This window comes from Anopheles stephensi, chromosome 2, assembly GCF_013141755.1.
Source record: "Anopheles stephensi strain Indian chromosome 2, UCI_ANSTEP_V1.0, whole genome shotgun sequence".
NCBI classification, from domain to species: Eukaryota; Metazoa; Arthropoda; class Insecta; order Diptera; family Culicidae; genus Anopheles; species Anopheles stephensi.
The window spans coordinates 12,009,241-12,032,019 of NC_050202.1; the positions used below are offsets into that span (position 1 = coordinate 12,009,241).

The following is a 22,779-nucleotide window of genomic DNA, read 5'->3' on the forward strand; positions in this document are numbered from 1 at the left end:
CGCACAACTGTCAAAGTGCGCTTGCGAAGGTGCTGAAACGCACAGTGGTCGTGGACGCAGGACATGTTTTATCAGCAAAGCATTTTTTTTAAATTTAGTAACGAAAATACGGTAAACGGGAATAAGTTAAAATTAAGATACATTTTCATGTTCGAGAGGTTTGGGTGAGATTGTGCAATATAGGGCCATCTCTTTTGTTTATGCAAGTATAACAAAACACCGCTGGCTCTTCGGTAATAGAGCAAAATTGGATGTACGGACATCAGGGAGAAAAGGATTTGCAATTCGTTTCCATATCAAACGTATAGGATATCCTGGATCGCCAGTTTCCTAGAAGAAAGTCAATGTTCAGTTTTTTGTTTCGTATTCCTCGATTCTGTACATTTGAATGATGTTTTATTTGAAACCACATACCTCAAACTTTTTTAAAAAACTTTTTAAATTATCTTTGCATAGAGAAATCTGTAAAATCTGCCCTTGCTTCCTTTTCCTCTCCACAGATATTTAACTGTGAAATCGAATTTATTGACCAGCACGGATAATCCCGAGCTTAAAGATACCCGGATAATCGCACACGAGTTAGTCCACTGATTTGTGACTTGGGAACCTATGTACAGCACACACTGTCGTCGACAAAGGGCCAGTAGCAACAATGGCGGGCAATCTAGTTCGAAACACTGACAGTGCCGGTTCAAATCGTGATCGGAGTTTCCTGAACGGTCCAGTTCGTTCGTGTGAGCAAGTGTTCTAGTGTTCCAGTGCAGGGAGTTTCCAGAAAATTACAAAACCTATCACATCAACAGCCGTACGAATGTAAGTGCATGATTTAAAAAGTTTTAAAATTCGCCCTAAAATGGTGCATTTAAATTTTGTTCTCTCATTTCTTGGTACCATTTTCGTTTGCAGACTGGTTTTTGGCAAAAAGAGGATTCTCTTCCAAAATGACGGTGGTCATTTTTCTGGTGAACAACACTCCATCGATGCTGCAGCAGTCGATGCTTAACGGGGTACGCCTTTCCTACATTGATCTCGCGAAGCGCATGGTGGAATCGTTCCTGAAGCTTCGCGAGACACAGGAGGACAGAATGCAGGTGCGGTACATGCTACTAACGTACGACACCCCACCGAACCACGTAAAGGCGGGTTGGCAAGAAGGATGGGAACAGTTTGACAGGGCATTGAAAAACCTCCAGTGCACGGGAAGCGTCTCGGAAAGGTTTGCACTAGGCAATGCGTTCGAACTCATCGATCAGGAGCGTATGACCGTCGGTATCGATACGTACGGATGGGGAAGATGTCCATCCAACAGTATGTACAGTTTCATTATACTCATTACAAACTATCGCCACGGGCCGACGGCCATCGGCAGTTCGTTGATGCTGCCACGCTCAGTCTTAACTGAATCGCCCCTGACGAAGGAACCGTTCCGCTGGGATCAACGTTTGTTCGCCTTAATCCTGGGAAGTTCACGGTGTACGCCATTCCTGTTGCAAGTGTGCCGTAAAACGGGTGGATGGTGTACGTCGGTCAAGCACAAGCCCAGTTTGACTTACGGCATGGCGAAGCTGATGGACAGCCTAAAGTTGGAGTTGATGGTGAACTTTGTACACGAGTCTCAAAAACGCGCCGAAAACGGAGAGCTGTACGCCATTGAACTGCAGACAACGAAGTGTGCCATCACGTGCTGCAGCACTACATCGAAGGGCCTGTGGCCGTTCCCCGAGTCTTACTGGCCCCGGGAAGATCAAACCCAACTAGCTCCCCGAGCTGCGCATCCAGAGGTGCGCATACTGTCCATGTGTTTCAATGAACCAGTATGGCCGGTTAATGTCCCGATCGACAAGTATGAGGTGAGGGAATGCAAGCAACCCACTACCGGATTGTCTGTAACGGAGTGTGGTAAGGTATGGCCGGTGGAGATCGTACCGAGCTCGAAGGACCAGAGGGAACATCCCTTCGGCTATCTCAAGAAAGAGAGCGGGAAAATATTTCTGTACTTGCTACCGTACGACTACTCCGAGCTTAATCGATTGCTGACCGAGAATTGTAGCAATTTGACCGTTAAAAACAAACATTTCCTCTACACTATGAAGCGCTACATAAACTCCATACCCAGATACTACTGTTTCCACCTGCGCAAAGCGCTGACCGGTGTACTGGAAGAATCCGTGCTGCAAACCGTTTTACCACCGGAAAGCATAGCGTTTCTGAATGAAAGCATATGCAACCAGCTCGGCCCGTTGCATGCGGCTGCTAAACAAAGACGCAAAAATCTATGTATTCACGTGTGGAGGAATCAGCAGCTAGCGTCTACCGCTGTACCTCAACAGCCGGAAACGGTCGAACGGCTTCATTTACAAACATTGCTCCAAGAGGAGAAGGATGAGTTCAGGGCACATTTCAGACGACCCGTCGTGCTGCCCACCATAACCGTACGATCGACGCCGGACTATCGCAACCCGTACACCATCGAACGGAACGAGCTGCTCGATACGTTCAGCCGTATGCGAAATGCGTTTTACTATCCGGATACTATGCCAGCGCTGCAGAGGAATACATTTTCTGCTCAAAACCTCAGTTCAGCTCCTCAAAACAATGCTCCCATGCTTCGGACGATCATGAGCAGTGAGGAGCTTGTTGCGGAAGTTGCACAATACCGAAGAGAGCATCCCGAGAAGCGCTCAACAACGAGAAGGAAATCGAATACTGTGCAAAAGAAAGCCGTAACAATCAAGAAATTCTGCTTGAGTGACATATAGAACGCTGAACTTCAAGTGAGACTTGGGCGAATTGTTGCTGGAGTTGCAGGGTATGTATCGGCATAGCGCGGTAGCATGTTTTTAAATATTAGGAACAGAGGCATCCCATCACGTATTTATCGATGCAAGAGAAATTAGGAAAATTATTTATCATAATTTTAAACAACATAAATCGAGAATGGAAATAGAATAGGCATCGAATTGAGTTGAAAATGTTTTCAATTCAACCTAATGTTCGGTACAACATTTCTTTTCCGAATATCAGCATATCTGGAACGCGGTCTAACGTGTCTTTCCGGTGATCCGGTTACTCAGAGCAAAGTACAACAAGATACTTGTATCATCGTTTCTGTTTAGATCATCGGTTCTGAACATAACACCAACAATGAATCGTCATACGAAGAATGTGATAAAATCTAGACTAGGATGGCGTAGTCTTTGTGCGAAGAAATATGAGGAAGCGTAGAGGGGCTATGAGCCAGATTTCCGGCGGTGTGAATGCTATATGAATATTACAAAATTTGCGTGAGACTTCTTGATGCTCTCGTAGGAACGTCTTCAGGGACTTCTTTTATAGTTTAAGGTCAGGTGACAATATCCCCAGTCTCCGCCAATTATTCTCTGATCTACTTATATTTTTGTTTAACGATCGGATCATAACTCCAAGAGAAGTGACTTCCGGAGTTATGCATTTTGGTTCCCCCCGCATCCCAATGACGCACTTTTACGCACCGAACCAAAAATTTCAAACACTTTCGTTTGATCACAAAACATATTCTGTCCGCGTACGTTCGCCAGCTTTGCCCAATGTGCCGAACGGAATCAAAACTCCCACTATTCCACCGCCGACCCCCAACACACGCACGCATAAACAAAAACAAACGCAATCCGATTGTTTGTTAGTGTCCAACGACCGGCAGGAAGCATCAAATGGTACGTCTCGCGCCCTTATCGTTGCGTACGATGAATCGAACCAGATAAAGAATACTTGCGAAATAGATGTAGAACGATAGTTGGCCGAAAATCGGGGGGAAAGGCGCGAAATAATAGCCTCCAAACACTCGCCACCGTACGTCCGATTGACAGTAATGTGAGTGGCTCAGCCGGTTGTTGCTATCATGTGATACATCTCGCTGGAGAATCGGTTGATTGCGGCTGTGTGTAAACAGTGGAGATTAGAGTCGGAGGATCGTCGTTCCGGTCCCGGAAGTGATTGGATGCTCGGCGGCAGTTGGAGCGTTCCTCCCGCGGGTTCGTCTCAGATGGCGACCTTTAACCAGATGCCCAATGAGGTAAGCTGCCCCGGGACAAGGGGCCCGAAAATCACAACACACACAAACACTCACACACGCGTTTAATGGTTGGCAGATTTTGGAACAGATATTCGATCATCTGGATTATCGGTCGCGTCGCAATCTGACGCTGGTTTGTCGCCGTTGGAACGCAGTCCTGCTGTCGGACCGGTTCATTACCCGCCACGTAACGCTCGTGATCGATGGACAACGTACGCTCACCCTGCACAAGCATCCGATGCATCGCACCTACCCGAATCTGACGCTCAAGCTGGACAATGCGATCAATGGAGATGCTTTCAAAGGGCTGCGCCTGCTGCCAACCATCGTCCCGTCGCCATCCACCGTAGCGCTACACCTAGCCTTCCCGAACGATCCACGGTGGGTTGCGCTGTGCGAGGAGCAACAGTTCGTTAACCTTCGCACCGTACAACGGCTTCACCTGACGGGCAGCTGCCGTACGGAGCATCCTCGCAAACCGCTCATACTACAGATGGACCAGCTCCGCCTGCTGGACTTGGTGTGCAGTGGCGTACAGGACCTGTGGCTCGTAGCACCCAAGCTTTCTCGCCTGCATCTGCACGTCCTGTCCGAGGAGCATCTCGACTTTCTGCTACACTTCATCCACCAGCTCCGCACGCTTAGCATCGTGTTCGATGCGAAGGAAAGCTTCTTTTTCTACCACCTTAAGCCAACCCGCTTACGTGAGCTTGCGATCGACCGGCGCCAGAAGGGGATGACCAAGAGTGAGCGTAACATTAGCATAGCGTTCTTCAAGCGCTTGGATCAGCTGCAGCGATTGGAGCTGCGCGTGAAGTTTATCGACAGCTACGTCCTGCACACCATTGCGGACGGTTTGAAGCAGCTGTGCGAACTGTCGCTCGAAGTCGCGGAAGGTACGATCGAGCTGAAGCACATCGCAAGCCTGACCCGACTGCAGCGGTTACGCATTGTGGCGTGTCGGGTGAATCTGCAGAATGTGCACCTGCCGGCACTCGAATCGTTGGAGCTCGGGTCGGCCGAACTGCCCGGCACGTATCTCGAGGGCATCGAAGGGCTGATGGCGTTCCACCGGATGCGATCGCTAACGCTGATGAACGTGAAGGTTTATCCCGAGATGCTGCAGCTAACGCCGACGTACAGCGTCGAGCGGATGGTGATCGCTTACTACCGGAGGGTAAGTGCTCTTTGGGGCTTATGCCTTATCACATCTACAGCAAGTCCTTCTCCATCAAGATCGTCATGGATCCTTGTTTTTTACTCGGGATCTAGTTTTATCCCCCATTATCGCTTAGTCTGTCTCAGAGTGGCCTCAACGAAATATACAAAAGAACAGTTGATGGTCATCGAAGATTCCATCTTGAATTCTGGCCATTCTTGGACCCTCCAGAAGGTCTAGCTTAACCATGCATCCGAGACTAAGGGCTTGAGAGGCTTGATTTTAACTCATTGGACGAGAGTTGAGAAGGGGTATCAAGGCCTATCAAGAACAGTACTTGCGATTTCAATGTGGTCAGGGTGTGATTTGTATCCCCTGATTGATCATATAGAACAAGCACAGGAGTCGTTAACCATTTCTGGTGCGAGATCGACTCTTTCAAAGTTCCTTTCAGTGTGCCCTACAACCTACCAACTAAGTTCCAGACATTCAGCACATTAAACGATAAACTAATGCTTTCCTTTCCCACCCCACAGCTGGAGGAAACTCACCTGCTAATACTGGTCAAACGGTTTCCCGCGCTACGCTGGCTTCGGGTTAGCCACTGTCACGGCGTGTATCAGCGCGAGCTGGACAAGCTGAAGCGGATGATGCCGACCCTGGCGGTAGCGTTCGATGAAGCTAAAAGTGATAGAATTTAGAAATGTAATTCGGATCATGCGATTCTGGTGTCTGGTGTCCCTGGGACCTGTGGACTGCCAGGTCTGTGTGTGCACGTGCAAGATTTCATGTTAATAGTTATTTATTTTTTAAAAAAAGAAGAAAAATATATAGTCTATGATACGCGCAAACGGTGGCCGGTGTTTTGTACGGTTGTCCGGTGGCAAACAGGGGAACTCCCACTTAAGCCATCAGTTCCCGGCAGACGGCTTTCGTGATCGTGGTGGCCAGCCCAAACTCTTCCAGCTCCCGTATTTGATCGTGCAGGTTGGGCACAGCGATCGTTGCAATTAGCTAGACGGTTGGGGTGAGAAGCAAACGTTTAACGGGTGGGCGAAAAAAAAAACCACCGCTCCCTACAACCCCGCCTCATCCTTACCTTCTTGAGCGCTTCCCGTTGCGCTTCGTCGCAAAAGCCCAGCAGTACGGCGGCCATACTGATCCGATTCACGTTCACACAAACGTCCGCAATTTCGACCAGATTCAGGCGGAACGAAATCGGACACTTTTGTACCATGACGAGCGAACGGGCGAGCAGTGCGTCCTCCGTAAGCGACTGTTCCCGATTGGCACTACGGAACGGTTCCTTAATGAGCAGCTCCCAAGCCATCCGGTATCCTTCCAGCCCGAACAGCTGCCGGTGAGCCGTGACGATATCGATCAGGGCGCACAGGTTGCCCACCAGCCCCAACCGGGCCATCTGCTTGAGTATGCCGTTCCAGATCTGTGGCACGTATATGCCGTACCCGATGCAGATGAGCGCCAACACCTCCAACCCTTTCGGGTTGGTGGCGTGCGATTGCCACAGCATTTTCAGCATTGCCATCTTGTCCGCCTCCTCGAACCGTGCGACCGAGATCGTATGCATGCCGAGCGCTTTCAGCAGGTGGACACACTTGAGCGCAACGTACCGGCGCTGGGTAAAGAACTCCCGGTACGTCGTACAGTCGTCATCGACCAGCTTGCTGAAGCACTGGTAGATCTGCAGCTGTTTGCTCACGTCCGATGTGCCGTTCGACGCGTCCAGGCTGGCGTTAAGTTCGGCCACCAGAAACTCGACGCTCTTCGACCGCTGCCAGCTGCTGAGGATGTAGTACGCACGCGCCATACACTCGTGCACGTTCGAGTCATCCTCCTGGCTCGCACCGGACAGGTTATGATCGTCGTAGAGCGTTTCCTCGAGCATGCCGCTGCCGTTGCTGAAACCGTCCGCGCCAGCCACCATACCGGACCCACCGAACATGGTGAGCCACTTCTGCAACAGTCCCATCTGGATCGCTTCCACGTCCAGATCGTGCAGCTGGCCGATGATGGTGGCCAGCTCGTTTACGTTCACCTTCTGGAAGCAGGATTCGGTGTACAGGGCCTGGATCAGCTCGTGGGGGTTTTTCACCAGCTGGTACTGCTTCTCGTCCGTGACGCCGTTCTGCTGGAGCAGCTGTTGCGTCTTCAGCACCGGATACTTGCGGTAAATCTTCTCGATCTTGTCCTTCGCTTCCGGGTTGCCGATCAGCATCGGTTCGTGCTTGCGGGCAAACTGGTAGCAAGCGTACGCGGCGCTCACCTGATCGTCCCCATCGAGCGCGTTGCAGGTGATGTAGTACAGGATGTAGAGCTTGATCGACAGGTCACACACACTGTCCACGATGCGAAGTATCTGCAAGATAAAGGCGTAAGAAAGGCGTCAAATCGAACTGTTGCGTTCACTTCACCGATCCAAAAACCGAACCGTACCGACTGAAGAAACGCTTTGTTCTTCGACTGCCGGTGCCATTCGGAGTGTTGCGTCTTTTCCCTGTTCTGTATCTTGTACTCATTGAGCGAATTGATGACGGCCGACCGGCAGAAGTAATCGTTCATCTCCTGCCCATCCAAACCTTCCGCCGACGCCTTCATCGACACCAGTATCAGCAGCTTGTGATAGTTCTCGATCGAAATGTCCTCCTTCAGCAGCACCTTCAGCGGTTGGCGCAGAATCAGCATGAACGGGTACCGATACTTGGCAATTTCCGGCAGCATGTCCCCATCCGAATGTAGCCGCGTCCAGGCGTCCAGCTCGGTCTGACCTGGTCGCTGCCGCCGGCGCCCGGTCAGCTGATTCGTGAGGAAGCCGAGCATCGTGCGCCAGCTCGCAATGTCGTCCTTCGTCTCGCTGTACTGGGCCAGCATCTCGAGGATGCAGAAGTACTGCTCGTAGAAGTATCCGTTCGCCTGCTCCATGTACTTCGTCAGCTTGGTGCAGAGCAGCAGCTGGTTGTCGATTTCCGCCAGGTACGGTTGCAGCTGGGCCAGCATCGTTTCCGCGCTCTGGTGAATAACGATCGCCTCCTGGCCGTACGCATCGGTGCGCACGGTAAACGTTAGCTCCTGCTGGCCGAGCAGCGTTATCACCTGCGACACGAGCATCTGCTGATAGTCCCAGCCGAAGGCATCGCTTAACTTGCGCAACAGCTCAACGCTGATCACCTTCTGCTTCAGCTCTTTCATCAGATCCGATTGCGAGTGGAAGATGAAGGATTTCTTCGCCTTGAGCGATGGATCCAGTTTGCACAGCTCGTAGAACAGCGTGTAGCGGAGCCGCTGGTTACGCTCCTCGACCGCCTTTTCCTCCTGGCCGATGGTGAAGTAGTAGAACTCGAGCATCGTGTGCAGGGCGATGCGTTGCGATTCATTCATCAGATTGGTGCGCAGATACTCTAGGCAGGCGTCACGTTGCTCGCACGTAAACAGTGTCATGATGGCACCTGGAAGGTAGATCGAGCGAACCGCTTATTAATATCTCGCGAAACAGCGGTAAAGACAGGCCAAAAAAAGGGGATGATACTCACTGCTATAATTGGGTTCCTTTTGCGAGAGCATGTACTTGATTGCCTTACGGCAAACATTCTCCGCGTACGGAGCAGGAATCAGTAGCCCGACGGTCGGTTGGTACGAACGCAGCATGTGCACGAGCCCGATAACGGGCGGGTACTGCTTGGCACGGATCAACCCGTCAAGAGCGGCTTGAAACGCGGTCGAGACGGCCACCTCATCCAGCGGCCCTATCAGGGCCAGGAGGTGCGCGAACGTGCCACTCGATCGTGCGTCCTCTTTCACGCGCAGCAGAACCATCTGCAGCGCAAACCCAACGCAGTGCACGATCGTTTCCTGCTCCTGTACGTGCCGGTTGCGTGGTACGCTCACCTGATCAAACTCATCATTCACCACATCGAACGCGGACAGTGATTCACGCTTCGCTTTGGCAGGTGCAGCTCCATTCGTACCATTGGTCTGTTTCGGCATGCCATCGTCCGCGAGGCGCTCGTACAGGGCGTTAAACACCGTTTCGGGGATGGCCGTGCGTTTGCCAAATTCTTCTCCAACACCAACCGGATAGTACCGGGCACCGAGTTGAATCCAGCGCAAAAGCTCCAGTCGGACAGCTACCTGCTTCGGGCAGTCGGTTGCCGCTTGGTTTAGCAGCTCCCGGCACACGGGAAAGGTCAGTGGATCTTCCATCCAGGCGTAACAATCGTTCGACTGCATGCTGCGCATCTGTTGCACGAGCAGCAGCGAAACGATCCGGTGCACCGAATGGAACGCTCCCGGTTGCCGTAGGTCGGCCATTTCGACCAGCTGGCCCGCCAGCAGACAGCTCAGATGAACGTTCCTCAGCAGTGCCATCAGCTCGTACAGGGCGTTTAGCAGACTGATGCGCAACAGAGACGAGAGGCGTCTCATCGCACCGAGCAGCAGATCAAGAAACTGGTCGCGATTCCCCTGCAGCTTGTGAAGGATGTATCGGATGCCGGTGAGAAGCAGTCCGGTTCGTTCGGTTGGGCTGGCGTAGCTGAGGCAGGACACGACCAATCGGAACTCGGTCCGCAGCTGGACGATGCTGACGATCTGCTGGATGGCCGACTGCTGGTCGGGGTTGGCACGTCGCTTCAGCATGTTCAGCGCTTCCAGGTACGCCATTGCAGTGTCGTTTGAAATTTTTCCACCATCAATCATGCGCTAGGCCAATGAGAAAGAGGGATAATTCGTGTGTTAGAAAGGGGGATAACACGTAAGAAGACTTGGAACACTTACAATCATCATCGCGATGCTGCTCCGGCAGCAATCGTCTCGCCGCTTCCTCTCCAACCCATCCACATACTGTGCCGCCGCAATGACGTCCCCATACTCGGCCAGCTTCAAAATGACGCTCACGTCGGTGGTAAACGCGAGCGCCGGATTGGTTTTCACGATCGCCTGAATGTCGGCCAGCATCTCCGGAAGGTGCAGCTTCAGCACGCGCTGCACCAGCAGCCGGATGTTGATCAGTGCCTTCAGGCTCCAGCCGTACTTCACCTTCAAACACTTGATCGTCTGCGTGTTCTGCTCGGTCGTTATTTCTGCCGCGATCGGGAGATCGCTCGCCGCGTACCGCATCAGCGAAGCGATGGCCGGTGACCACGGTACGGGTGCGGCACGCAAGATAGCGAGCACCGTCTGCAGCTGCAGCGGTTCGTCGTACAGCAGCTCGACCAGCGTGACGCACCGCTGATCCCAGAAGCTGTTGTGCTGGTTGGCGAGCAGAAACATCACGTACCGTACGATCTGATCGTACAGCAGCTGCTCCTTGCCGATGAAAAACTGGTACAGAAACTCGGTCACGATGCGGGCGAGCAGGTTGAGCGGCGTGATCTGCAGCAACCGGAACGCGGTACTGTTCACATCCTCCTGCATGTAGCAGTCGAGGCTTGCCTGCAGATTGAACTGCTGCTTGAGGGTGACGAGATCGCGTAGGGCCCGCGCCATCCGCTGCAGCTCCGCCATGTTGCTGTCGTACTGGAGCCGCAGATCGACCAGCGGGAACTTAACCTCCTGCAGCAGCTTGATCACATCCTCGATGAACGTTAGACCGATCATGGGCCAGCCGGCCAGCTTTTGGAAGGATTTCGCACGCGTCACAATGAACTGTACCAGCAGATGCATTAGCTGCGGTTGGTGGTGCAGGATCGGGCCGACGAAATGAAGCAACCACTGGACCACGTGCAATGGGGACGTTTCCTTCGGGATGGCACGCAGCAAAAGCGCCACCTTGGTGTCATCGAGCTGGGGCAGTATGCAGGCGATGTGCCGCGACCAAATCAGGCAAGCCGCGTCCATATCCTTCTGAAACAGTTCGGTGCACAGCTGCAACAGACTGTCGTGGTACACAAACTGCTGCCAGTCTTGGTCGATCTCGTACGGATCGATCAGCTTGAGCGTTTCCATCCGTAGCAACCGCTCGTTGATATCGATCACCGAATCCATCTCAACGTTCTATTCCGAAGGGACGAAGCAAAGGTTAAATACATCGCTTTGTGGGTAGTTTAAAAGACATTGCTCTGCTTACCTGTGCAGCTGACACTTTCGCCAGCAGAAACTGCAAGAAGCGCTTCTTCATGTTCCTATCCGCAATGCTAGCGTCCCGCACGGAGGTCAGAAACTGTGGATCGGTAACGTCCGCCAAAACCTGCATCAGCCTGCGGAACGTGTCCTCGGCGTTGGGCGAGGTGCCGAGAGCGTCGAGCAGCAGCTTGGCACGTGCCTGGTGCACCAGCTGCACATCCAGCTCGAACTGTTTGGCAAACTCTTCCGCCTCATCCAGGCGTCCGATTTTGATCAACTTTATCAGCCGCAGCGAAGGGTCGGTTTCGGACAGTATTTTCAGCTCGAACTCCTGCACCACCGGTTCCTGGTGCGTTAGGCCGGCGATGTAGTAGATGTTGGCGGAATTTTTCGGCTGCTGCACCAGCCAGGTGTGCTCGGACATTTCCATTTCCTGACGAATTTCCATTGCTGTTACGGTGTTTAAATAAATTGAGGATGATTTTTTTTGTTGAAAGGCGGCAAAATTGCAGTTGGGCATACTTACACGGAAAGCTGACGATTTTCATCAGAATCTTTCCATTGGTGTCGGGCTTGGTGGTGATGAGCAGTTCGATAATTTCCCCGGTAGCTTCCAATATGACGAGCTGCTCGATGCGAAACGAGCACGGCAATTCGGACATCAGTTTCGTTAGTGGACATATTTCAAACAGCTGACCACTGTAGGTTAGTGCATACCTGTGGAGAACCAATACAAATCATTAGGAACGTTCTGCGAATAAGAAAAACATTAAAATCCCACACTTACTTGCAGCCCATTAGTGTAAACATCTTTTTCACACCATTGTACTCCGGCTTCAGTGGAACAGTTTCAGCGTTTGCCTCACGGTAAAAGTAAATCGAATGTTGGTTTGCAGCCGCAACGAGCGGCAGAGTGCGGCTACCGTCTCTTCCCACACTGTACTGGCGGATCGGAATGAAGCACACGATCGGGTCTTTGAACTGCTTTCCAATCAGCTTCTCGTACTGTGCAAACTGGACCGTATCTTTCTGCTGATAGCTACCAGAAGCAATCGATTCAACGATTGCACCCTCATCCAGGACGAGTCTGTGCAGCAATCCTTTTGTCGTGTGGAGCAAAAAGCGTCCATTGCCTTCATCGTATATACCGGCGAAGGTGGTCCCTCCGACTGTCGCATCGGTGTTTGGCAATTCGCTGCAATCAGAAATGTATGATTGTTCCATAAAAAATACAATTATAATAAATATTAAAAAGCAGATGGAAAAAAGGACAGGATGTACATACACTGCAAACACAATAACACCCGATATGTGCAGCACCACGATGGTACCGTTCGAGAGGCCGCTCACGATGATGTTTCCACTCGCCGATACGGCAATCACTTCCACCGGATACCCAGCGTCAACAAACTGGCCCTGCTGGCAGCGTTTTTCGTCCTCGTACAGTATCAACGCATTGTCGATCGATATGACCAATCGATTGTTTTGCAATATTCCATTTATGGTTGGAGTTTTCAGGACCTGCAGAGAGAGATTTCGGGAAACGAAGTCAATCAAACGGTATGCATGCAACAAGCCACTAGGTAAGCGATAGGAGGATGCACTCCGAGCATTACCGTTTCCTGGGATGAAATTCGCAACAATCCACTGGTACAGAACACTCCAACGATTGATTCATCGATCGATGAAACCGGTTCAACGCAAGACCACATTTTTTTTACGGACGATGGAAACGGGAACGGAAAACAACCAAAATTAAAGAACGAACAATCGGAATCGAAGTTTTCGTTGCAAGCGACGGAGACAAAACAATGGAAGAACCGCTAACGAAAAGGACCGCTTTTTTTGAGTTTGATTTTTTGACAGTTCGGACGCGAACGGCGTATTTTGATTGTTGTGACAGAAGGCAAGAAGCAGCACGATCGCGTGGATGACGTTCGGGATGAAGTCGGGCCTGTTTGTTTAATTTGTTCGTTTTAATTGTACGCCGGTTCAGGAACGTGTGTTATTTCATTAAAATATATTTTTATAATACTGGAAATACTCTTTTTACAAGAAGGTTTTACCACAATTCATCATCTCTCGTGTTTCTCTTGTTTGCATGCAGCTGCTTTCTGATGTGTATTCTAGATTGGCAATTAATCGTCAGAATCACAAGCATAAATGTGGAATTGTAATTAAATATTAGCTAGATGATAAAAACAATAGTTATAAGGTGCCATTTCACGATTTGGAGAAGGAAATGTTTCCAAACCATCGTGAATTGTACTTATATTTGTAATTTAGCTTTAAGCAATACGGCCAGGCCGTTCTTTATGAATAAAAAAAAAACAATAGTTAACACTACTCTAATAACATTTTGTTCAAATATGTTAGCGAAAAAGCGATCTGAAGGATACGAGGTAATTAAGTTAACTACAGGGCCAAACCAAAGGGAACAGCTTTGTATGTAACAACTGCAGAATTTTAATAATCTGAACCTTTGAGGGGTCACCGAAAGACCGATAGATAGACAACGGAGCTAGTCTTTATACGATAAGACTGGGTTTCAAATCCCATCTAGGCTGCTCCCCTGTAGGGAGGACTTCCAACTATCCAACTATGTGGTATCATTAAGTATAGTATGGCAGGCTTGACCTAAGAGGTCGTTAGGCTAAGAAGAGAGGGGTAAAGAACCTTTGGATTACGGCCGGCTCGAGATCGAGACACAACCGGGTATCGAATCCCGTATGGATCGTCTCCCCTTATGCAGAAATGAACATCCAGCCAGAAGCAAAAATTAAATAAAAAAAAGCCAATGCTGTGCTGTGCTTAAAAACACAAAAAAAGCTTTGGAATGGAACATGATCCAAACATAATCCCTCAAATGGTGTACAGACTATGAGCGATGGAAAAAGAGAAGCTCATATAGCTCTAGAAATGTTTAGTTACAGAGTAGAGACAACAGTTCCGTTCAAGACCGTGTTGATTGGACAGCTGTAGAAGATGCAATAATTTTGTTTACACCGGCAAACTGGCTCACGAGCAAATGAATGAACTCTCCGATAGCAAACCCGAGAACGCACATGGCACGTTCGGATTTTGAATCGTTCCTCGCTACTGTTTCCCCTTCCTCCATTTTATCCCACGTGGCTTGCCTTTCATCCCTTGATGCACGGTGGACACGGTTTACTACCGGCGAAATAAGAAAGGAAATCGGTGAAAAACTGGTCCTCGGAACACCATTAGCTGATGTTCATTTTGCGTGAATGAATGGCAGGGGTTTTCAGATCTGACTGTGTGTTGGTCCATTTTAAGCCTAAGTGTAACTGAATTATGGTACGGTTCGGTGGCCGAGGCGACAGCGGCGCCGGTCTTCACACGGCAGGGCTAGGGTTTCAAATCCCATCCAGACCGCCTTCCGTACGTAAGGCTGACTACTTTACTATACGGGTAAAATTAAGTCACAGAAAGCTAGAAATGCCATGCCGAGACCTTTCAAGGTTCCTTTCTCGGTCCTCGGTCCAAGGGACCTTCCTCGGTACTGCCGTGTGAAGACCGGCGCCGTTATCGGCTCGGCCACCGGACCACCCCTGAAAACATTACTCACATTTACTATTACATTATCTAAGCTTCAGTCAGCAAGACCCTCGGTGCTAAAAATATCTGCATGAGGAACAGTAACAAGGAACTGTTACTGTGAGGAACAGCAACTAGGGCATTTAATACTTCCTAAACAGCTTGTCTAACGAGATTATCACAAACATAGGGCTATCCGGCTACGTCGTATAAATAAGCCACCATCTTCTGCTTTGGATCTACAACCTCGAGAGGTTCTTGGCTTTCTATTTATAATTTTCTTGAAGATTACTCACCTCCAGCAGCAGTGTCAGTTCTGTGTGCTGAAGATAATCAGGAAGGGACTTTAGACACATTTAGCTATTTATACCCTAATGTCCTTTTAGATCTTATGACACTGCTCTGTCCGCTCATGACAAAGGACAGAACGAAAGTGAGCTAAAGATTTTTGCAACAGCCCATGTTCATCCACTAACGAACCCTGCCTTTGCAGACACGTGTTCACCCGTACGCTTCAGCACCGCGCGAGTGAACGTGAGCCGTGCGTGTTTTACGCGAAGGTTTGCTCGTCGTTCGTGCACGGACAGTCAGTTCAGTTATTGGTGTGACTTTGGCGAATACGGTTCGTTCTCTCTCCTGCTCGGTGTTCCCGTTCCGGTGCGTGCCTGCTCGGTGTCAGCTGTCCCGCATCCGAAAGAAAGTTGGCCTACCGCGTGCGTGCACTGTGCTCGGCGTTTCGTGGATTGGTGTTTGTGTGTACAAAAACTGCACCGGTTTTTTGTTGTTGTTGTTGTCGGTTCGGTGCATGCAGTGTGGTCGGCGCGTGCATTCGTTGCACTCGGTGTGATGGTGTGATGCGATGTGTTAAGGGTGAGCTGCATGGGGTAGTGCATAAGATGCGTGTAGTGTAGTGTGGTGGTTGTTGTTACTTATTGCTCGGCGATGGTGTGTTTATGGGCCGTTTAGGGTGGAACAGGTTTTTTTGTATCTGCTGAGCTAGTGGAAGCGGCAACAGATGTGTTGGTAGTCTTCGTGGTAGTGGTAGTAGTGATGAGGTAGTTTAATAGTAGCAGGGCATTTAAATTCCACTTAAGAAAAGTCCTCAAATTGGGGTTTGAGCTGGTTGGCGCTGCAGGAGCACTTATGTATACTAAGCGTCGTTTATAAGGCTTGTTAGACTTCTCAAACTAAGTGATATACTCAGCTGGTTCTCAGGTAAGAAAACTAGGTTTTACTATACCAAACAATCAGTTTTGTCAGTTGATCGTTTTCTAAATCACGAATCGTGATCACGCTAAATCGGGCGAAATCGGGTTCGATCACATTTTCGCGGGGTTTTCCTCACTTCACCGTTCAGAACAAAGAACACACGGCAAAGGGTACGTCGCACTCGGGGAAAACTCGTCATCAAAAAACGTGAAAAGTCAGCGACCGACCCTGCCTGATCGTTTCGGCGGACAACGGTTCGAACGGTTGTCGGCGGTGTTTCACCCGTGTGGTTCTTTATTTATAAATAACGTAAGACTGCGTTCACGGGATGTCTGTTTTCTGGTTGATTTTGTTGACGTTTTTTTTAGTTACGGCTTTTCTTGGGTTTGCTTGCTGCTCAGGAGATCTTTCTCCTGAGTCCGAAGCGTGCTTGGCCCCCTTTTTTTTTGTTTTAGTTGTCGTAGCCATGCGTTGTGACTATTTGCGTTGCGTACTTGGCGTTTTAAGTTTGCTTTCCCCCAACGGGTGAACCTTTTTTTTCAAGTGGAGTTCAACAAGTTTTTTTTTCATGTGTGTGGTTGTTTGGTTTTACGTGCGTCAATCGTGATCTAGTAATAATTAAGCTCACCCCGTTTCCAGATAATTGATTCAATTTTGATGATCATTTGAAGGAGTAATTCAAAGGGGGAATTTACATATTGTAAATCCAGTGTTAACAGTAATTTTAGTTTAAATTGAAAAAAGAAAGTGATAACTGAAGAATAAGTGCGAAAATTGTTTAAGCATTAGCTCTAGAAATAGAGTTGTGATCGTGTGCAGCCAGCCACAGCTTTGAAGTGACAGATCATTGAAGGAGAACACATTTGAAAGGTAAGATCATATTTTTACTTTAATAATGATTATACTTAAAAACAACATCTTCTTTGAAACTAGACTAACAACAACTGGAGGTTCCTTATTTATGGCTTACAAATAACTAGTACTTACTGGCTTTTTTACCTAAATTTCTATTGTAAATTAAAATGTTGGATATGGATAAGAATCGACCCCAGTACCTTTGAGTAAGCGACGGGCTTCGCTACCACTATTTCATCGGGCCGCTCTAGCCCACTAACTAGAAAGCAAGTTAGTTGTTGTCTAGTGAGCCATTAGATCGCCGACTTAATCTAGTATGTCGTTAAGCCAAACAGAAGGAGGCTTGAATATTTGGAACGAGTTTGAATATTAAATATATAAATAAGGAAAATCGAAGGGACAGAAAGTTTTTGTTGAAGGTTTATGAAATTCAAACCGTGTATTAAAGTTTTTTTTTGCTCAGTCGCAATTTAAAAATATTATTTCAGTAATAAATTGTTTAGCACTTATTGCTTATCACTCATGTATCACTTAAAATACTCCGCTTATCGGATTCGGGCCATCGAAACTCATCGATTCTGGCAAACGAAATCGTTTCTCACGCATCAGCACGCGTAACGGCACCCCTTTTTTGAGCTCCACCGACAGGGGAAAAAACCAAGTCGCGGAGGTTTTATTACAGGACACCATCGACCTGCGATAGATGAGTTTCTTTTTTTTTGCGTCGTTCATACGCCCGGTAAAAACTCGGCGCGGTAAAAGATCGGTCGTAAAACATCGTTCGGATTGCAAATCGTTAAAGACATCTGTCCGCCGCTAGCATCTGCGTTTTTCAGCGATCTATGCCAAGGAAAGCTTACATAAAAAAACGGTTATTAGCATGTTTTAATTGAATGGCGCAAAAATCTGCCCCTAGGGCTAGCAAATAGGTCACATTTGGCGGATGTACAATTTTGCGCCTTGATCGGATGGTTTAACGATTATTGGCAACGGAGAACGATAAGAAGAGCAATAAATGGCAAAGTTTAACAGGTTTTTTTTATGAATCATTTCGAATTGAAACTTCTTTTTACGAGTTCATTAGAAGATGCTAATATGTGGTAGCTATAAATTAGGCTCATAAAATTGAAATAAAAGTGATGAAAACCAGGATTATTTAATTTTTCCCATCCAAAATGTAATTGATTTTAAGCGCTCTGTTGACAGTATCAAATGTTGTTTCTCATACTACACTCATCCTTGAATAACATCCTCTTCTCCAGCTCTATCTACCTCAATCCGGTTTTTTTTGTTGTGCTATCCTCAACACTCCAACAGCCGTGTTGACGCGAGGTGATGAGTTATAAACATACAAATTATAGCACACAAAATATGTGAAACCTATGCGAAAACGAACCCCCAAAACGGGTTCGCTACTCGCTCCATCCCAATAAATGCCCAATATTCGGGGACCATTATAGCACGTCTCGTTTCTCCATACCCAACTTGGCGAATCGCCGGTCTTTTGCCGGTCGCTTGCAAAACTTAACGAAAGCCGGGAGATAGGAGCTGAAGTTTTTTTGTTGATTATTTGCGTTGTGACCTCTCGTTTTTGTCGTGCGTGGTACCGGTTTTTTGGGTTTTTCTTTTTATTTTTTCGGTTGAATGAAGGCGCTGATTTTTGGCCACTTTACGATGATGTAATGATGATGGTTGGATTGAGAAGTGAATGAGATGTTATAACTATCAGCAAACGAAGGCTTAAAATTGATATTTTAAGAGACTAAAAGCTCAAGAGTTCTTTCGAATCAAGAATAGAACTTTGATCAATAATTTAAGCACCATTTCTTCAAGACTATGACTAACCTCTGGCAGCTGACATAACTGAGTTCTTGAAATGATTATAAAAATTCCCCGTAGAGGGCGCGCTCATAGATTAATTGATCAGTCATTGGAGTCTACTAACACTGTGAAAAGGCTTGTGGTTTGAGGTCTGTTGATACAGAAGCAGTCGCAGGGAAACTTTTCAATCCACACATAACGTTCACCTTGAATAGCGCTGTTGGTGTTATCCGAGATTGTTGTGGCCACTAAAACAGGCAGTGCGTGTCATCCTTCAATACCAATCGGTAGAAAATGGCAACGTCTTCCTGTCCTAATTCCATCTCCCCATAACCAGCCTAATTTTGTATCTCTTTTAGTCCTCAAAAACAATTACCAACCACGACTGCAGAAACACCGGTCCGCAAAACGTACCGCGATACTTCCTTTTGGGCACTGCCCACGGGTTGACCTACTGCCAAACTTGTGATGCCGTACTGCCGGTGAAAGTGAATGAGCGAGCGATGGCCGAATGGTGTGGCCCGAGGGCCTTGTGTGTGCCTGTGTCTCGCACATGATTGAGTCACGGGATGTTGCAAAAAACACACCACAAACCTCAACCTTCCCTGCCCTCACTGATTCTCCAAAACGGGTTAAAGGGTGCCGTAGGTGATGGAAAGTATCGAAATAAAATTTTGAAAAAAGCTCACAACATATCCACCACCGGCAGGCAACCACGGCAGTGCGTGGGTCACCTGCAAGGATCGCAAAATCCGTAAATGGTTTAGCCTTGCTGGCGTCAATCAAAAAGTGGTCGGTTCGGTTCGGTAAACAATATCCTGCCGTGATTGGAACGCATCGGATTGGTGGTTTTCTGTGTTTCTGTTCGGTTTTGGCAACGGTAATCATTTCTTCGAAACTGGCAAATTTGGCAAGTTTGGAGTATTCGAAGACACAATCGACCGTTTTGGGGGGGTTCCTTGTACGGAGGAATATAAGCGGAACGGCACACTAGGCCACTGCTGTGTGCTGCCAGGAAAGGAAGTGTAACCTTCCCGAAAATCCCACCACCAGTACTAGGAGGAGAGATGAATCTTACCTTGGGATGTAATTTGAAACGGAATCCTTAACGGGATTGGGAATGTTAGGCAATATGAGGTTTGCTTTTTTGGGTAAGTGACATCCACTGATGTTCCATCGTGTTGTATTATTGCTCAGCATGGCGTGGTACTTTCTTACACGGTATGGTCGATGATGCATGTTCAGTTAAAGCTTATAGCCAAGCGAAGGCTACGCGAAGAATTATTCCTCAGCGAGGGATACATAGGACGGTAACAAAGATACTCTGAGCAGTAAGCAGTATATTAAAATATTTCTCCAACTTACTCCTTTTTCAAAGTTTAAGGATCAGTATCAGAAACCTCATGAAGACATCATAGGTCTCGCTCTCTTTAACAGTGTCTAGGCCTAACCTGGCATTGTTATGTTGTATTGTTTCGAAGTTCAGGAGTAGAGATATAGATTGCAGTGAGAGAATCTATATGAAATGGAAGTTCTATTGAATGCCATAGGTGAGTTCTCTTTTGGCAGATGCTAGCTATTAGAGAAGAATTTGCATTTAGTGGAGGACTTACTCCAAAGATCAGGTCCCAAACAAAATCTAGGTTTAATTATTAGACCTTAGACCTTAATCATGTATGCCTCGTAACGGGCTGCTTGCTTTTGATTGGAGTTTATTCCTCACTGAAAGAGAGCTATACTGCATATAGATGGCCCAGCTCATGTCTTTTAGTCGTGTTCCTTAGGAGCACGCCACGATAGAAGAGAAGGCATGCGCTATTCCTGAGTTTTTTTTCCTGATGAAGCAATATTAATTAACTTAGTGTTAGCTACTTAACTATCTTGATAGCTCCACTTTTGCCCTTTGAAACATGATTGGCTCCCAATGCCCAAGCACAACTATAAAGAAGCTATTCAGTATCCCTCGACTCTCATTATCCTTTGTCTTCCTGCTGAGCTCAAACATTTCTTCCAAAGAAAAGGTTATCATGACTTTTTCCTCCTCCTTACCAACTTTCAAACGAGATGTACCGCAAAGCCAACGCCTATTAGAAGATCGAAGAGACGCCCCGGTTGAAGCATAACAGAAGAGACAGAAGAGTTGTTGCGTTAGGCAACAACCGGTACCCCGTCGGTGGTGGTGGCGCAGTGCTCTGCAAGTGGCACGATTTCATAATAACATTATTCGCAGTAATGTCATGCTGACGAAGGCAAGATTGAAGAGAAACCGCCAACCTGCAACCATCTGCTGCGAACAGGCATGCGACACCGAACCGCCCAGACAGGTGTGCCCGGAGCGATGGCGACTGCCGCCATCACCGAGCCGGTAGTCAAATTAGTAAGCCGGGCTAAGCGTAAATAGTTGTCATCGGCACATCGGTTCGGTGCCGATTTGTGCAGATTGCATCGATTGGGCGTTAAGATTGGGGCGAGGAAATAAAAATGCGCCCAGTCGCGATGCAGCAATGGGACGAAAGGAGAGAACTAAATGTGACATGCTGACAAATTAGCCAACCCATTGGAAGATTGAAGGGCTTAGACTTGACACCGGCGAATGTAGGCAAACGGTAGCTTTGCCTCCCTGCCGTGCGGCTCCCACAGATGAGGGAGGCAAAGACACACGGTTATCTTGCTGAAGCCGCACGGGCCGATCGTGCGCCGTTTTGCGGGTGCGGTACAGTTCCAACTGGTTTGCCGAACCGTATATTTATGGACCTGTTTACCAGCAGCATTACGATCTAACCTTGACAAGCTCAGGCGGCGGTGAGTGTTTGGTGAAATAAAGTCAGGAACTAGTAGAAACTCCCAGCGACCTAGGGGTGTATTAGCGTGCGTGCCGGAAGGGTTGGCAAACATTAACCTAATTTTCAGTGAGTGACTAAGTGGAGGTTGACGGTATGTGGAACGCTTAAATTTCTTCATCGCAGGCGCTCTCAAGACTGTGGCAGTTACCGATGAGGGCCCCCGGTAGTATATTCTAAGCTCCAGCACCCACCGTACCGATACGATCCGGGTAATTTAAATAGTGGAGATCGAAACGTGCTGTCATCCGAACCGGTTCATCGAATTCTCGCGCGCGATCGTAAATTGATGCGCAAGGTTCGGTTTTTATCGAAGACCTTGAATGCATTGTAGCGCCCTGGTGCTTCCGAAAACAAAAATTGCGTCCAAAACGAAGCTCAGCTAGGTTGAAAAGTGGAGCAAAAGGTTCGGTTTTAAAAATAAACCCGCTTGAAATCGAAACGGGCGAAAAAGTAAATAAAATTGGAACAAGCACCATATGGATGCAGCGGAAAGAGTGCATCTGGTGCTCGGTATACGAGTTGATTGCATCGAAAAATGCATGAAACATTTATTGATGGATCGTGCTCGAATAATAATTAGCAGATTGGACTGATTTACGTCAGTCTGGTTCGGGGTTTCTGAATTCGAAATCTTTTTTTTCTCTTATCGAAACAAATGGAAAATTTTGAAAGCAATTAATCAAGATTTACATTTAACAGCAACATCTGCTGCCGATGTGATTAATCGCAAATGTACTGTAGATATGAGACGACAAACAATTTCTTTTAGCGAGCCTCATTTGTCACTCATTTAGGCTTGTAAGTTTTATTTTAATTTATTTTTTGTTTATTTATATACATTACTTCTTATTTGTAAAGTTTTTTTATGAGAGTGTGAGAGAGAGAGAGGCAATAAATATTTTGTAGCCTTCTCATGTTTCTCTCCTATCTTCATAATTAATTGAACAATTTTGCATTATAAAAAGTAATTTCTTAATCTTTTTAGTCATCCACTAACCGAATAGATGAAATCGAATAATAAATAAGCTGGTCGAATAAAATGAGCTCTTATACTGGTTCAGTTATAGTGTACTATCATATAGGTAGCTTCATAGCATAGTATTAGGCGCTTGGTGCCACATACCTCAGGCCTTTGGTTTGAATCTCGTCTCATAAAAGGTTTTCTAGAGTAAAAGGGGTTTTTACATTCATTTATCACAAAATCT

The 22,779-nt window shown here is 47.7% G+C and overlaps 4 protein-coding genes across 7 annotated transcripts in view; 3 read left to right on the forward strand and 1 right to left on the reverse strand.

Annotated features, from left to right (window-relative positions):
* The first annotated feature begins 264 nt into the window (after positions 1-264).
* On the forward strand, positions 265-3,420 carry LOC118504044 (integrator complex subunit 6-like). The gene is made up of 2 exons (XM_036038043.1): positions 265-813; positions 907-3,420. Exon 2 carries the CDS (start codon positions 942-944, stop codon positions 2,757-2,759), a length of 1,818 nt encoding a protein of 605 aa, XP_035893936.1. The 5' UTR covers positions 265-813; positions 907-941; the 3' UTR covers positions 2,760-3,420.
* Positions 3,421-3,578: 158 nt separating this feature from the next.
* Positions 3,579-6,061, forward strand: LOC118504045. The gene is made up of 3 exons (XM_036038044.1): positions 3,579-4,051; positions 4,128-5,228; positions 5,747-6,061. Exons 1-3 carry the CDS (start codon positions 3,977-3,979, stop codon positions 5,909-5,911), a joined length of 1,341 nt encoding a protein of 446 aa, XP_035893937.1. The 5' UTR covers positions 3,579-3,976; the 3' UTR covers positions 5,912-6,061.
* Positions 5,995-13,129, reverse strand: LOC118504043 (kinetochore-associated protein 1). The gene is made up of 10 exons (XM_036038042.1): positions 12,905-13,129; positions 12,574-12,809; positions 12,076-12,483; positions 11,815-12,005; positions 11,293-11,738; positions 10,002-11,219; positions 8,759-9,926; positions 7,665-8,674; positions 6,310-7,587; positions 5,995-6,224 (listed from the first exon to the last, which is right to left on the reverse strand). The coding sequence occupies exons 1-10, from the start codon at positions 12,998-13,000 to the stop codon at positions 6,114-6,116; spliced, it is 6,162 nt and encodes a 2,053-aa protein (XP_035893935.1). The 5' UTR covers positions 13,001-13,129; the 3' UTR covers positions 5,995-6,113.
* Positions 13,130-15,437: 2,308 nt separating this feature from the next.
* LOC118504046 (speract receptor) overlaps positions 15,438-22,779 on the forward strand; it is a 47,072-nt gene continuing 39,730 nt past the window's right edge. For 2 of the 4 annotated variants that reach the window (XM_036038045.1, XM_036038050.1), the window contains exons 1-2: positions 15,438-15,716; positions 16,695-16,925. The gene's annotated coding sequence lies outside the window, so the exon portion shown is untranslated. Of the gene's footprint in view, positions 16,062-16,694; positions 16,926-22,779 lie in introns of all 4 variants that reach the window. The other 2 variants (XM_036038048.1, XM_036038046.1) reach the window with 2 other exon arrangements.

Excerpts from the sequence above, each read along its gene's own strand:
- LOC118504044 (XM_036038043.1), top strand. The coding sequence starts at position 942 with ATGACGGTGGTCATTTTTCTGGTGAACAACACTCCATCGATGCTGCAG.
- LOC118504045 (XM_036038044.1), top strand. The coding sequence starts at position 3,977 with ATGCTCGGCGGCAGTTGGAGCGTTCCTCCCGCGGGTTCGTCTCAGATG. Across the intron at positions 4,052-4,127 it reads TTAACCAGATGCCCAATGAG|ATTTTGGAACAGATATTCGA; the intron begins GTAAGCTGCCCC and ends AATGGTTGGCAG. Across the intron at positions 5,229-5,746 it reads TGATCGCTTACTACCGGAGG|CTGGAGGAAACTCACCTGCT; the intron begins GTAAGTGCTCTT and ends CCCACCCCACAG.
- LOC118504043 (XM_036038042.1), bottom strand. The coding sequence starts at position 13,000 with ATGTGGTCTTGCGTTGAACCGGTTTCATCGATCGATGAATCAATCGTT. Across the intron at positions 12,810-12,904 it reads GAATTTCATCCCAGGAAACG|GTCCTGAAAACTCCAACCAT; the intron begins GTAATGCTCGGA and ends CTCTCTCTGCAG. Across the intron at positions 6,225-6,309 it reads AACGGGAAGCGCTCAAGAAG|CTAATTGCAACGATCGCTGT; the intron begins GTAAGGATGAGG and ends CCAACCGTCTAG.